The sequence below is a fragment of the Pan troglodytes genome, chromosome 8 (genome assembly GCF_028858775.2).
Source record: "Pan troglodytes isolate AG18354 chromosome 8, NHGRI_mPanTro3-v2.0_pri, whole genome shotgun sequence".
Lineage (NCBI taxonomy): Eukaryota > Metazoa > Chordata > Mammalia > Primates > Hominidae > Pan > Pan troglodytes.
In genome coordinates this window covers 83,074,454-83,089,032 of record NC_072406.2, presented here as the reverse complement: position 1 = coordinate 83,089,032, position 14,579 = coordinate 83,074,454, and the positions used below count along the sequence as shown (strand labels likewise).

Sequence of the window (14,579 nt, the reverse complement as noted above, 5' to 3'; positions counted from 1 at the left end):
TTGCTCCGGTTGGTCTTTAATTCCTGAGCTGAAGCGATCCTTTTGCCTTGGCCTCCCAAAGTGCTGGGATTACAGGCCGGAGCCACCGTGCCTGGCCAAGGATCTTTCTCAAATGAGAAATGCCTGCAGGCAGCTTTCCTTCCCCCTCAATATACTTAAAGAGCCTCCCCAATCCAAGTGACACATAGAGAGATGGGCAGATAAGATGTTAACAGATACATTAGACAAAGCATGCAGCCTGTTCTGGCCTTGGCTTAACCCAAGATTTCATTGCCCTCCTTTCCTCATTCCTTCTGGCCCATTTCCAATTATTTTCTTATTCCAATGATTCTTCAAGTATGATTCCTGGAGCAGTAGCATCAGTATCTCCAGAAATGGAAATTTTTAGAGCCCATCCCAGTTCCACTGAATCAGAAACTCTAGGGGTGGGCCCAGCTACCTGTGTTTTAACAAGTCCTTCAGGTGATTAGAATGCATGCTCAAGTTTGGGAATCACTGTCCTAACCATTAAATTGTACATTAGCCTTAGGGTAAGAGCTGCCAGTTATTAAGACATCCATAGAGATGAGATAAACTACAAATGAGGCCCCCGTCTCTGAAGACCCTCCAAAAGTCAGGGCAGAGAAAGGGAGCTTCTTCTCCCAGGCCAGCTGGTCTGGCCTAAGCCCTAAGCTGCTGCCCTAAGCCCTCTATATCGCAGGAGACAACAGGTGGGCTAGGGCTATGGATACTTAGCCAGGCAGGTGCCTTGAGCCTACTAGGACAAAAAAGCAATAGACAAGGCAGAACCCCAGTCTTCCACACATACTCTGACTTGAGGAAGCGAGCAGTTTTGATGATCTGTTTGGTAGCTTCAACATAGCCGTTCTCACCGAAGTGCATCAAGGCAGCCCAACAGGCTGCGCTAATGCCACCAGGCCGTGAGCCTGCGATGGTTGGGGAAGCATAGATGCCACCCTGCCAATCTGTATCGACGAAGAACTGATAGTTCCTGTACTTCTTGTCACTATACAACACCAATGATGAGCCTTTTGGGGCGTAGCCATACTGTGGAAGAAGTAGCAGACAAGAAAAGTGAGAGTATAGTTCTGTCTGGCAGACCTTGTCCCAGAACTCTCATCATGCAAAGGAAATCCTACTTATTTCTCAGTTTCTCTGTTATGTTTCCCACTCACATTAAGGATTCAAACTTAAAATGCTAAAGGGTAGTAGGAACTTAAGGGATGGAGTTTAAATTCTCTCTGTTAGGAATGAGGAATCTGAGACCCAGGGAAGAACAGCGCCCAGTTAATCGGTTTACTCCCTCTCTTGCCCAGCATGTGGTTTACCTTATTTAAAATATTTCTCTGGAGACCATATGTCAGGATGAAAGCAAGGGTAAGTTTGCAATGGAAGCCAGGAAAGGATGGAATTTGTCACTTCAAGTTAAAATCATCATCTGACCCCCTTCCCATCTTTTTTTGCTTAGTATTACTAAGAATATTATGCTTATGAGAACATAATGGTGCTCAGAATCTAAAAGCTACTTAATCCAGCTTTAAAATTAACTATGTAACTGGTTTCCTTATAGAACATCTGACCCCCTAATTAACTCTTATTAAAACTAACGTGGAACTAATTTCATTACCTGAACCATCCAGAAATGGATGGTTATGGGAAAAGGACACAGGAGCTATCTGGATGGTAAGGAAAAAACAGATGCTGACTGAAAATCGGCTGCAGATCACATCGATTTTGAAAAACAAGTCTTTAATATACTTGAGTTTAAAACAAGCTCTGAAAATGCAATCAAAACAAGGTACACATTCCTGAGGCTGCTAATACTTCTTCCACATCTCAATGTATATTCAATAGCGTTATCAACTGATCTAGACTTTGTCTCAGTCCACCAAGGGTGGCAGGCATGGCCATCTCAAATGCTGAATGTTCCTGAGCACACAGGTTCTTCCCCTTTCCCAAAGGACTCTTCCATCAACATTTTCCCGTCATGTAGGCTCAGGAGCCCAGTTGCACAGCAGCTCTAATGTTATCTACCAGCATGGGAACTCCACTACCAACCCTCACACTCCTCTACCCTCCACCTCAAATCAGCTCAAGGCTTCAGGGAGCTTTTTTAACAAGGGCCACTACACTAGCATGTTCTAGTTACACACAGTCAGTGGATACAGAAATTCTCTTAGCCAATTTGAGATAAAGGTAATAGGTTCATTTTCACTACTGCTTGTCACCTCTACCACTATACCCCATCACCTGAACCAGCTGATCTGGTGACGGCAAAGAGAGAGTTTAAAACAAGCATCTGATGAGAATTCTATAGTTAATTTTATACTTTGCAGGGAAGCTACCAATTTATTTTATCAATAATAGTCAAAATAATCAACTGGTAACACTTGATCTCCTCCTCCTTAGCTCACCTTATGGGTGTCAGCTGAAATGCTGGTTACACCTTTCACCCGGAAATCAAATGGGTGCTCCAGTGGGTATCCTGCTTTCTCCATAAAGACGATGAGGAAGCCTCCCAGACAAGCGTCGACATGAAGGGGTATTTTGTATTTGACAGCCAGCTTGTTCCAAAAAACAAAGAACATAAGAGAATTTCCTTTATAGCCCTATAATAAAAACTGCAAGACATGGGTGGAAAGATGGGCTATAAACACAAGGCTATTTTGTATTATGCCTCCCATGTTTTTAAAAAATGGCTATTTTTAACATTCCCAACAAAATTTATCTTTCAAATGTATTTTCCCTTCAAAATAATTCATCTGAAATATGGTATCAATTTTATATTTAAATATGCATGACCTCAAACTCTCTGCGATATCAAGCAGGAAATGAGTAGAGCTCTGATTTAGGCTGCCTCTCGCACAAGGGAAAGGTCCTGCCTCAGTCACTGCAGGATGAGGCGTGAGGGAAAGGGAGGTGCTGAGGGGCAGCATGTGGAATATCACCCTTTTGGTGGGCACATTCCTACATGCAGATTATTTCCAGATCTCAATCTAAAAGGCAATCCTATTTCAGAATTTCCAGTTTAAAAGGCCTCAGCCTTGTACTATCCTCCCCCACAGCAGAGACTAGCAACTTTTAGAGGCTTGGAACTGAGCTGCAGGGCTTCCCCTAGGGCTGATGAGAGCTACTTATCACTACTGTGGTCAAAAACAACAATAAAAATCGCTTCTATTTGCCAAGTACTGCCCCATTAGGCTTTGTTTTAAAATATCCATTTGCCTGCCTTAGCAGCCCATTTCTCTCATATACCTTGGCCACTTCAGGGACAGGATCTATTACACCATGAGGAAACTGTGGGGTAGAACAGACGAGCATGGCAGTGTTCCTGGAGATAGCTCTTCTCATTGCCTAGGGATTTAAAGTTTAAAGGAAAATGAGAATCTATGTCACAATTACTCTTCTCTTCTGCTGCCAAGAGCAATTTGGGCTGCTAGCTTAGAGTTCCAGTTCCACCAGTACCCCCTCCTTCACCACTCCAACTGGGAGAAGACTGCATCCCACCATGGTGACAGGACACAGGTGACTCCAGGTAAGTCCATTTGGAGAATAGTCTGAGAGCACAAAATAAGAACAGAATCGCTGTGGGGGCGAAAATAATATTGAGCTAAGAGGCCAAAGAGCCAAATGTGAGCCCCAGCCCCACAACCTACCAGCAGTGAAACCCTGAGTATGCTACTTCAGTCTGTTCCTTATCTGTGAACTACAATAATATAACAGCTTCATCAACCTCTCTGGAATGTCATAAAGCTCAAATGGGATTCTGACAGAACATTGAAACTAGAAAACTCCTCTACACAAATGTGAGGCATAAAAATAATCACTATCATAATGACAATGGTATTAATTTAAGCCAATCTAAACCACAGTGAGAGTCTTTTTTTTTTTTTGAGACAGGGTCTTGCTCTGTCACCCAAGCTGGAGTACAGTGGTGTGAACACAGCTCACTGCAGCATCAACCTCCTGGGGCTCAAGTGATCCTCCCACCCCAGCCTCCCGAGTAGCTAGGACTACAGGTGCATGCCACCATGTCCAGCTACTTTTTTAAATTTTGTGTAGAGATGGGGTCTCACTATGTTGCTCAGACTGGTCGCAAACTCCTGGGCTCAAGGGTTCAAGTAATCCTCCCTCCTCGGCTTCCCAAAGTGCTGGGATTACAGATATGAGCCACCATGCCCGGGCCATGGTAAGAGTCTTAGGGGAAGTGAGTCCATGTTCATTTTACAAGTAGAGAAAAGAAAGAAAAAGTGATGGCGCTGACCACAAAACCAGTGTCTCTCAAGTCCCAAGTTAGTGACTAGATCACCTCCCTTTCAGAATTCATGAACCTATGAAAAGACTGAAGCTGCAGTCAATCACCACTATCAATGCAGTTTTTCATATTCTGGCTGCCACAATCAAAGGCAGTCAGACCCATCTGACTGGAAACAGCTAGTCAACAAGAGGACCCTTCTGCTGTCAGAGCCCAGCACAGACAGTGGGCCCTCCAGAGGGACTCACCCGCACATCCACCTCCATCATCTTCGTCAATGGGACCCGCACAATCTTCATCCCAAAGTAACTGGCTGCTTTGTTAAATGCAGCATGGGCACTTTGGGGAGCCACACTAAATGACAGGGAAGAGGAGAATAATGAAACTCAGGCCAAAATAATAGAAAACACCATTAGCAGCTAATCTAAATTACAGGGAGTAAGTTCTGATTATTTTTCCCCAAATTAAAAATTTAAGTGTTTAGACTGCTTTACTTTTCTTTTTAAGCACACCCAAAAAGAGGCCAACTGATTTTCTGCAGAAACTTCCCTCCTATTTAGGAAATCATTCTGGCAATAGGAAGAGGACTCAGAAGTGATCCCACAGTGAGGGATCCAAAGCATAAAGCTAGGCTGGCAGGCGGAAAGCTGGGGGACAGAGACTTTGGATGAGAGCAACACAAGGCAGAGCTGGCTAACGGTTGCCTACCAAAGACAGGCACCTCAGTGAGAATGAGAAGAAGGCTTCCCGGCACAACACATGTTCAAGCAGAAATGTTCACACAGCGGCCAAGCATCAGCTCAGTGGCCCCTTCCAACTCTGAAAGACAACAAACCTGAAGAAACTAAAATCCCCATTTCTCCTACACATTTGGAAATAGTATTTCAAATAGTGTTGAAAGAGAAAATGAGGTCACGGGTATTTGCTTTAGACCTTCCTCAACTACTCCATTCATACAACGAATCTGTTCCCTCTAAGGAGAAAAATCTCTACTACTGAGGAAGTACCAAGCACCAAAGATCGACATATGAAGAAAGAACGGCAGCCTGGTTTATTCTCTTATGCTACATATGAACCACAGCATGAGACCATATGCAATAAATCCCCATTGTCAAGTAATACTTGCAGTAAAAATATTAAGATGTAGGATAAACATACTGTACAAGGGGACAGTCTAGGAAAAAATAATATAACTAAACATCAAATTTATGTCCAAGGAAGGCAATGTGGGTAAATCTGAAAAAGATATTTTTATTCTTCCTCCCAGAAAACAGCCCTCACACTAAAGTTTTCCCAGAGAGTACCCTGAGGCAGCCTATAATATTAAGTAACTTTCTAAGGTAAGCAGAACTAAAGTACCTCGAGAGGTTTCTTTAGGCTCCAAATAATTTGCAAATATCACAGGATTCAAAGATGTAGTCCTCAAACTCTCACTTTTGGAAAAAGGATCTTATTTTTGCTTGTAGTATATACTATGCATGATCTGGGGGTGGGGCGGGATGGGAATGATCTTTAAAAATAACTGGCTGATCCATTTAGAATTTTACTGAATGTAAAAGGATAAGGGCAGAGGGGCTAGGACGGGGGAAAGGGGACCAGAATTACCAGAGGAAGAGAAGCAGCAGGAAAATGGATTATCTGCTTTAGTTTCATAAAGCTGTACTCCAGACAGACAAATCCAAAAGGGGACAAAACAGCCACACATACATACATTTCTGGAGTTTTGATCCCCTTCTCAAAGGCCAGATCCCGATATGCTTTGCAGGCCATCAGTATGCTTTCTGTTCCCCCAGAAGTCACCTATAATAAAGAAGAGATGCCATCTGTTGGGGGAGTCAGGAATGCCCCGGCTCTTCATGCCCTGATCTTGACAATGTTTGATACAGAAACAGATAAGGTCTTGGATGCATGCTGCAAGGCAGACACTGCCATGTCTTCCAGAAGGAAAATTTGGCTTTATTGGCTAAGCCTAATTAAGCCTAATTTTGGCTCAGGTGAAGAATGAAAGCTACTAAATAATGAGCAGAAACTCAGCACTGCCTAGACAAATGCACACTTGGCCAGATCCCACCTATTCACAATCCATTTACATTTCTGTATTAATTTTTCAATTTTCAGATAAGATAGGGCATTTTATGCCATTCAAAAATATCAGAATTTTAATTTAAATTTTCAATACCTGTTAAAGAATGTGAAATTGTGATTACAATTCTAGTAAACTGTGCAATACACTAAAAAGAGACATTCAGATTTAACAAAGTAAACTGCTGATTTTGACAAGTTTGAAAGACAGAGAAAAGCAGAAGTTTCTACTTGATGGAAGTTTGTTGCCTTATCTGAAATAAAACAAAAATCCTAATTTTTTTTAAGTGAAGTAAAATGTTTTCCTAAAGTTTGGCCTAGCCCCTCTGATAAACACATTTCTTTACCAGAATTCAAACAAAAAGACGTAGGGGTCTTTTTATTCATCTTATTTCCCTCACTGGACTATAAATTCATGAAAGTAGGGACCAGTCTGTTCATGACAACATTCCTAGCACCTGACATAGTGGCTGACACCTAACAAACCCTCAATCCATTTTTTTTTTTTTTTTTTTGAGACAGAGTCTCACTCTGTTGCCCAGGCTGGAGTGCCATGGCATGATCTCGGCTCACTGCAGCCTTTGCCTCCTGGTTCAAGCGATTCTCCTGCCATAGTTACCCGAGTAGCTCGGATTACAGGCGCCCACCACCATGCCCACCTAATTTTTGTATTTTTAGCAGAGACGGGGTTTCACCATGTTGGCCAGGCTGGTCTCAAGCTCCTGGCCTCAAGTGATCTGCCCACCTCAGCCTCCCAAAGAGCTGGGATTACAGGTGTGAGCCACTGCACCTGGCCTTCACATTTCTTAATGCCTGACTTGACTCTCAGTAAACCTTGACCAACACAGGCATGTCATAGCCACCTGGCTATTTTTTTAAAAAATAATATATGAGAATGAATCATTCCAAAACAAACAAAAAGCCGCAATACTAAACTAGTTGGACAACTTCTTAGACTTACCATCTCTGAAGATTCATACAATCTTTGAAAGGTTTTTTCAATTTACAGGTGAGAAAACTGAGCCCTTGAGGAATTAAAGTGTTTCACTCAATGTCATACATTAGCATCTGTTGATAAGAAGTAAAACTTTCTACATTTTCATATTTAGTGTAGCTTAATACAAGATGGAATCAGAGAAAGTGACCACTGAACTTTGCTAAAATAATATCCACACATAGAACAAAAATACCATTAGATACAAAATCCCTGTGGCCAGGAGTTATATGGAAGATGAACTGAGAAAAGTCATTTTTTGACTCAGGAAGTCTTTATGAAACATGTGACCATCACCACAAAATAATGCACCCAACTTGGGCATGGGACACTTGTAGGTCACTACATTTCTACGCTGCAGAAGACAAAGTGCTTACAGCTGAGGTCAGCTCTGCAAATCAGCAGCATGTCCTGTGGTTTAGCATAAAACCTCAGAATGTCACAAGAGTCGTCGAGCCAGCTGTGAAGAGTCGGGGAGGGACCAGCAAAGTCCAAGTCACCAGTGCATCAATCTCTTCGTAAGGTCCAGTAATGACCTAAGCAATAATATTTCCAAATTCCTAGTCACCTGCTTCATGTGTCCTATTTTTAGTCCAATAACTAGTCAAAACATCATTGTTATGCAAACACCAGTGGACTTTTGACTGTAAAAGTAGGAATACCTAAATTCTACTTTTTTCTTTTTTGTTTTTTTTTTTTTGAGATGGGGTCTCAATCTTTCACCTAGACTGGAGTGCCATGGTGTGATCTCGGCTCACTGCAATCTCCACCTCCCAGGCCTAAGAGATCCTCCCACCTCATCCCCCAAAGTAGCTGGGACTACAGGCACACACCACCATGCCTGGCTAACTTTTGTATTTTTTGTAGAGACAGGGTTTCACCTAGTTGCCCAGGCTGGTCTCGAATTCCTGGGCTCGAGCGATCCACTTGCCTCAGCCTCCCATGGTGCTGGGACTACAGGCGTGAGTCACTGTGCCTGGGCCTAAGTTCTACTTTTAATATGTATTTTTGATTCTGTGTTTTAAAATGCTATTACTCTCCCACTTCTTTCTACCTCCTATACCCAAAGAAAAACAGGAATTTTAACTGTGAAGTAAGAAAATGGAGGCCTCAGTAACTATTTGTTATGTCATTCAACTTCTTTCAACATGTATAAAAACTCTCACTTTAACATATGATATGTATTTCAGAAAACAAGAGAACAACATCTACTTGGAAAATTTTCTTTCAGATGCTGTTTGGATCTGATAACATTAGCACAAGCCAAGAAGAATGTTTCACATGGTAACCTAATTTCTTTTAGTATGTGAAGTTACCTCTATCATTGTAACTGAGACAAATAAAGTTAATAGAAGGAAAGATAGTTTAAGGCTGAAGAACAAAGAATGAGAGAGCTTACAACTCTTAACTCTTAGCTAGGAATAACCTAAAGACTGCCCAGCCATTTGGTTTTATCTTCTGGCTTCCCACCTCTGAACAGTGAACTCTTTCTTCACTAGAAGCAGCTCATCCAGAGAGAGAAGTAAGAAGCTAAGGGAGGAGTGGGGGAGACAGAGTGGGAGAGGGAAAAAGACAATACCAGTGCTGATTAGTTATTTTATAAAAGTCTAAATATTAGAAGAGCCTGGGAATCAGACTCTATCCTTCTTCTGATCCCTCACACGTGCTGAAGATCAAAATAATAGAGATATGGTTTAATTGCAGCAATGCAAAAAACCCCTAGGCCTGGACTTCAGGAGTAAGATGGGAAGAAAAAAAAAAGGGTGAGTGCAGGGAGAGAAAAGAGTCAAAACCTACAATAACAACAACCAAACAAGGAAAGAGAGATAATCTAGGCAATAAACTTCAAATATTGGCAATCAAAAAAAAAAAAAAGAAACAGTGAAACAGCAGAGAGCAGAAGTAAGCAAAACACTAGTTTCTAATCAGCCCTTGAAACTGTACCGCAAAGTCAGCAAAATCCTGAGAATTTTCCTTTATACCCCCAAATCTGCAGAGGCAAGCTGAGGGGGTTTCCTTATTTTCTTCCTCTTCTCATGAGTGAGTGGTAAACATGGCTGCTAGGGAGAAATGAGCAAAATGAAGAGAGAACATCAGGATTGGCTCTTTAGAGTAAAGACTTCAGTGAATTAAATAATCAGAGCTCAAAGAGTATATTATCTCTTCCAAATAAGAGAGTGAACTCTGATAGGTAACTTTGAAGAGAATCTCAGAATAGACCTGGTTATTCTAATACAGATAGAACAAAGCTTTGGCTGAGCTTTGTCCCCAGCCAAATGGTCTCAGACAGGAAGCACCCACAGTGCATAAGAACAATGTCTGGAGAATGCCACCCCAGGATGAGAGAAAATGGCAAGGAAACTATGCAAACAAACTAAAAGGCAGGGGAAAAGGTAGTATGTAGCATGCAAAATAAAAACCCAACACAGAAGGAAACAAGCTAAGGGACGAAGGAAACCCCTTATAACTTTCTCACTATAGGAAAATATCATAAGAACATGAATTTAAGAAAACAAAGAGTTCAAAACCTAGACCATGAAACAAAAAGAATGAGCTACAGACCTAAAAAAACAAAGCCAGTAGCATCCATACAGAACTAACAAAGACATTAGGAACAGCAAGGAATAAAATAAACATTGCCAAGAATAAAAATGCTGACTTCAAGGAAAAGGTCTGAAATAAGTTTATTGAACCCAGATTTAAAAAAGACAGAGATTGAAAGATCAATGCCACTCCAAATGTGGAGAACTGTGTTCAATCTGGCCAGAGGCAACCAAAAGTCATACAGAGAATGACTGCGATGGTTGGAAGTCTGTGAAATCATATGAAAAGCGGAGTAACCCAGAAAAATGTGGGGCAGAGAAGATTCAGGGAGAAAGGGGCTTTCAAATAGACAAAGGTCTGTCACATGGAAAAAACAATTATGGAACTTCTATTTCTAGCAATATGATATACCTTGAGCAACCTTCCTCACTGAAATAACTAAAAAACTTGATAAAACATCAAAAAAAAAAATTTAAACCTATCACTAACCTAACATAAAGAAACTTGCTAAACCCCCAAACAAAGCAAAATCAAGAATCCTGCAAGATAAGTGAGTGGCAAAACTAGCTTTCACCCTGAGGTGGCACCAGACCCTTCAGACTTCAAACTCCTACACTGACAGATGAGCAAAGGATGGACCAGAAGATACATTAGAGACTGCCCAAGATAAGGAGTCCAACAGGAGATGGCTGGAAAAAGACCACACTCTTCAGTGTACAAGAAATAAATCCCACTACTGCAAAAGAGAAAAGAAAAACTGTTTTTCTCAACCCTGATGTTCAAGTAAAGAAAAATAGCAATCTTTCAAGAATGTGTAACAAGGAAGCCTTTATGTGAGTTTGTGGTCAGAATTCACACTACCTCTGTGGTACAAAATGACAAGCTAAGGATTTGACTTAATTTGGTTCCAGTGTGGTGGCAATCCCCAGCAACTCACAAAGGTATGACAAATCTTCTCTGGAAGAAGAGAACTTCCAGACTTAACTTCAATCTGGGCCTCAAAGAATCCCTAGGTTCCCAGAAAAATGAGTGGCTCATAAAAAAATAAATAAATAAAATAAAATCACAAATATAAGGAAACAAGGAACCATGACTGAAGCCAGCAGAATCAGGTAAGGCTCATGGATATTGGAATTATCAGACACAGAATACAACATATTTATGTGTAATATATTTAAGTAAACAAAAGTTAAGCCAAGGAAAAGGACTATAAAAAACAACCAAGCAGATTAAAAAAAAAAAAAAAAAGACGGCCAAGCGTGGTGGCTTACGCCTGTAATCCCAGCACTTTGAGAAGCCAAGGCAGGCAGATCACTTCAGCTTGGGAGTTCACCACCAGCCTGGGCAACATGGTGAAACCCCATCTCTACTAAAAATACAAAAATTAGCGAGGCATGGTGGTGCATGCCTGTAGTCCCAACTACTCAAGGGGGCTGAGGTGGGAGGGTCGCTTGAGCCCAGAGAGGTCAAGGCTGCAGTGAGCTGAGATGGCACCACTACACTCTGGCCTGAGCGACAGAGTGAGACCCTGTCTCAAAAAATAATAATAAAAAAATAAAAGGAGAACTACAAAACAGAATTCTTTAGAATGAAATTAGAGTAAATAAAATTTAAAAGCCCAATGGGCTTCTACTGTGTCTGGAATTGGTGGGTTCTTGGTCTCACTGACTTCAAGAATGAAGCCGCGGACCCTCGCGGTGAGTGTTACAGCTCTTAAGGTAGCACGTCTGGAGTTTGTTCCTTCTGATGTTCGGAGGTGTCCGGAATTTCTTCCTTCTGGTGCGTTCGTGGTCTCGCTGGCTCAGGAGTGAAGCTGCAGACCTTCACAGTGAGTGTTACAGCTCTTAAGGCAGTGCGTCCGGAGTTGTTCGTTCCTCCCGGTGGGCTCGTGGTCTCACTGGCTTCAGGAGTGAAGCTGCAGACCTTTGTGGTGAGTGTCACAGCTCATAAAAGCAGCGTGGACCCAAAGAGTGAGCAGTAGCAAGATTTATTGCAAAGAGCGAAAGAACAAAGCTTCCACAGTGTGGAAGGGGACCCGAGCGTGTTGCCACTGCTTGCTCTGGCAGCCTGCTTTTATTCTCTTATCTGGCCCCACCCACATCCTGCTGATTGGTAGAGCCAAGTGGTCTGTTTTGTCAGGGTGCTGATTGGTGCGTTTACAATCCCTGAGCTAGACACAAAGGTTCTCCACGTCCCCATCAGATTAGTTAGATACAGAGTATCCACACAAAGGTTCTCCAAGCCCCCACCAGAGCAGCGAGATACAGAGTGTCGATTGGTGCACTCAGAAACCCTGAGCTAGACACAGGGTGCTGATTGGTGTGTTTACAAACCTTGAGCTAGATACAGAGTGCCGATTGGTGTATTTACAATCCCTGAGCTACACATAAAGGTTCTCCAAGGCTCCACCAGACTCAGGAGCCCAGCTGGCTTCACCCAGTGGATCCCGCACCGGGGCTGCGGGTGGAGCTGCCTGCCAGTCCTGCACTGTGCGCCTGCACTCCTCAGCCCTTGGGTGGTCGATGGGACTGGGCGCCGTGGAGCAGGGAGTGGCGCTCGTCAAGGAGGCTGGGGCCACACAGGAGCCCATGGAGGGGGTGGGAGGCTCAGGCATGGCGGGCTGCAGGTCCCGAGCCCTGCCCCAGGGGAAGGCAGCTAAGGCCCAGCGAGAAATCGAGCGCAGTGCCGGTAGGCCGGCACTACTGGGGGACCTAGCACCCCCTCCGCAGCTGCTGGCTGGGTGCTAAGCCCCTCATTGCCCGGGGCCGGCAGGGCCGGCCAGCTGCTCCGAGTGCGGGGCCCGCCAAGCCCACGCTCACCGGGAACTCCAGCTGGCCCGCAAGCGCCGCACGCAGCCCTGGTTCCGGCTCGCGCCTCTCCCTCCACACCTCCCTGCAAGCTGAGGGAGCCGGCTCCGACTTTGGCCAGCCCAGAAAGGGGCTCCTACAGTGCAGCGGTGGGCTGAAGAGCTCCTCAAGTGCCGCCAAAGTGGGAGACCAGGCAGAGGAGGCGCCGAGAGCGAGCGAGGGCTGTGAGGACTGCCAGCACGCTGTCACCTCTCACTACTTATCACCAGGCTCCAGCAATTTTCAATTTACAGCCAATCTTTCATCTACCCCCAACTGCCCCAGCCATCGTTGCTATTGAGAGTATCAGTTGTCCTAACAGTTATGCCTTTGTAGGTAATCTATTTTCTCTGGCTGCTCTCAAACACCAGTTAGATGTGTGTTAGCCTTCTCATCCTATCCTTTGCATCTCTTAGCCTCTCTTTCATACTTTCTATTTCTTTGTCTCTCTGGACTGCATTCTGGTTAACTTTTTTTTTTTAATCTGTCTTGTTCCATAAATGTGATTTTGGAACTATGTAATTATTTTACCTAGTTTTAAATGAACCAGGGCTCCTTGGATAAATGGCTGATTGAAGGCCTGGAGCAGGAAATGGACAAAGTGAACCTGAACCTGGAATATTTCGTCAAAAAAAAAAAAAAAAAAAAAGGAAAGAAAGAGAAAAAAGGCTTTCAAAGATTACTTGGGTCATGTAAATGGACCTAGGAGCCAATATGTTTCCACTGGCCAAAGATGGATGAGGCAATTTGTATATCAATCTGAATAAGAGCTACAATGGATTGAGGCACACACAGCATTCCACAATTTATTCATCTGTGTCCTGTGGATAGGCATTTGAATTACTTCCAGTTTTTAGCTATCATGAATAACATTGCTATGAATATTAATGTCCATATATCCTGATATATATGTGTACTAATTTTTCTAGAGTATGTCCTAGTAGCAGAATTTCTGGGTCATAAGATATATGTATCTTCAAATTTACCAAATAAGGCCAAACTGTTCTGTGGCTATTCACTCTGGCCTCTTACAAGTTCTTCAAGAGTCTAATGGCATAGGAGAATATACTGTAAGTACATTATCATCTTCCCTCTGAAAGTCACCCTGTTCACCTCAGTACTCTAAGGGAAACTGCTGCTGTATTATGGGTGGTTCTGTTTTTAACAGTTTCAGTATTTTGCTTTGAAAATGAATGCCAGGCATATCACCTTTATTACTACTGAATATTTGAACATGATGATTTTCATGGCGCCAACATATTAGAAAAACAAAACAAAAACAATGCTTGCTGGAAAAAAAAAAAGAAACTAAATTAGGTGCTCTTCGAATGGGCCCTTCAATAATTAAATCTGCAGTCTTTATAATGACTGCAAATATGATGAGTATCTGATAGGATTAGCACCTCTAGGACACCATTGCAGCATATTGAGTTAAATCTATCTATCCTACATAACCTGAGATTTCGTTTTTTCTAAAGACAACAGATCTAAACAGAAGTTTATCTATCATAGTTTACGAAAACTAACAACCATCTACTTGAAAGAACAGGTAAAACAAAGAATCCTCATGTGTTTCTTTAAATATAATGATGTCCTCCCCCTTTCTTTATGCCTAATAGCAACTAAATGAGGTTCAGTTTACAGCAAAATAATAAATTAAACTTTGGCTCAGGTAAAACCAGAAGTACACTAAAAACACTGCTGGATGGAACAACAAAAGTATACACAGATAAATAGGGGAATGGTAGGTGTGCAGGTGGGAGATGAGGGAAGAAGCGGGTAGGGAGGGAAAGAGTGTAGAGAGCAGATATGGCAACATATTTACATTTAGTGAATCTAAGGTGTTCTTTAAGCTATC

The 14,579-nt window shown here is 42.7% G+C and overlaps 1 protein-coding gene across 12 annotated transcripts in view; it reads right to left on the bottom strand.

The window, feature by feature from the left end:
• Positions 1-14,579, bottom strand: part of SGPL1 (sphingosine-1-phosphate lyase 1) — a 64,196-nt gene that overhangs the window by 5,684 nt on the left and 43,933 nt on the right. For 11 of the 12 annotated variants that reach the window (XM_001171432.8, XM_063781877.1, XM_063781879.1 and 8 more), the window contains 5 exons: positions 5,967-6,055; positions 4,504-4,609; positions 3,256-3,354; positions 2,415-2,564; positions 809-1,047 (listed from right to left, as the gene is read on the bottom strand). In XM_001171432.8, coding sequence (XP_001171432.3) covers positions 809-1,047; positions 2,415-2,564; positions 3,256-3,354; positions 4,504-4,609; positions 5,967-6,055 — 683 coding nt within the window. The remainder of the gene's footprint in view (positions 1-808; positions 1,048-2,414; positions 2,565-3,255; positions 3,355-4,503; positions 4,610-5,966; positions 6,056-14,579) is intronic. The other variant, XR_010146916.1, reaches the window with a different exon arrangement.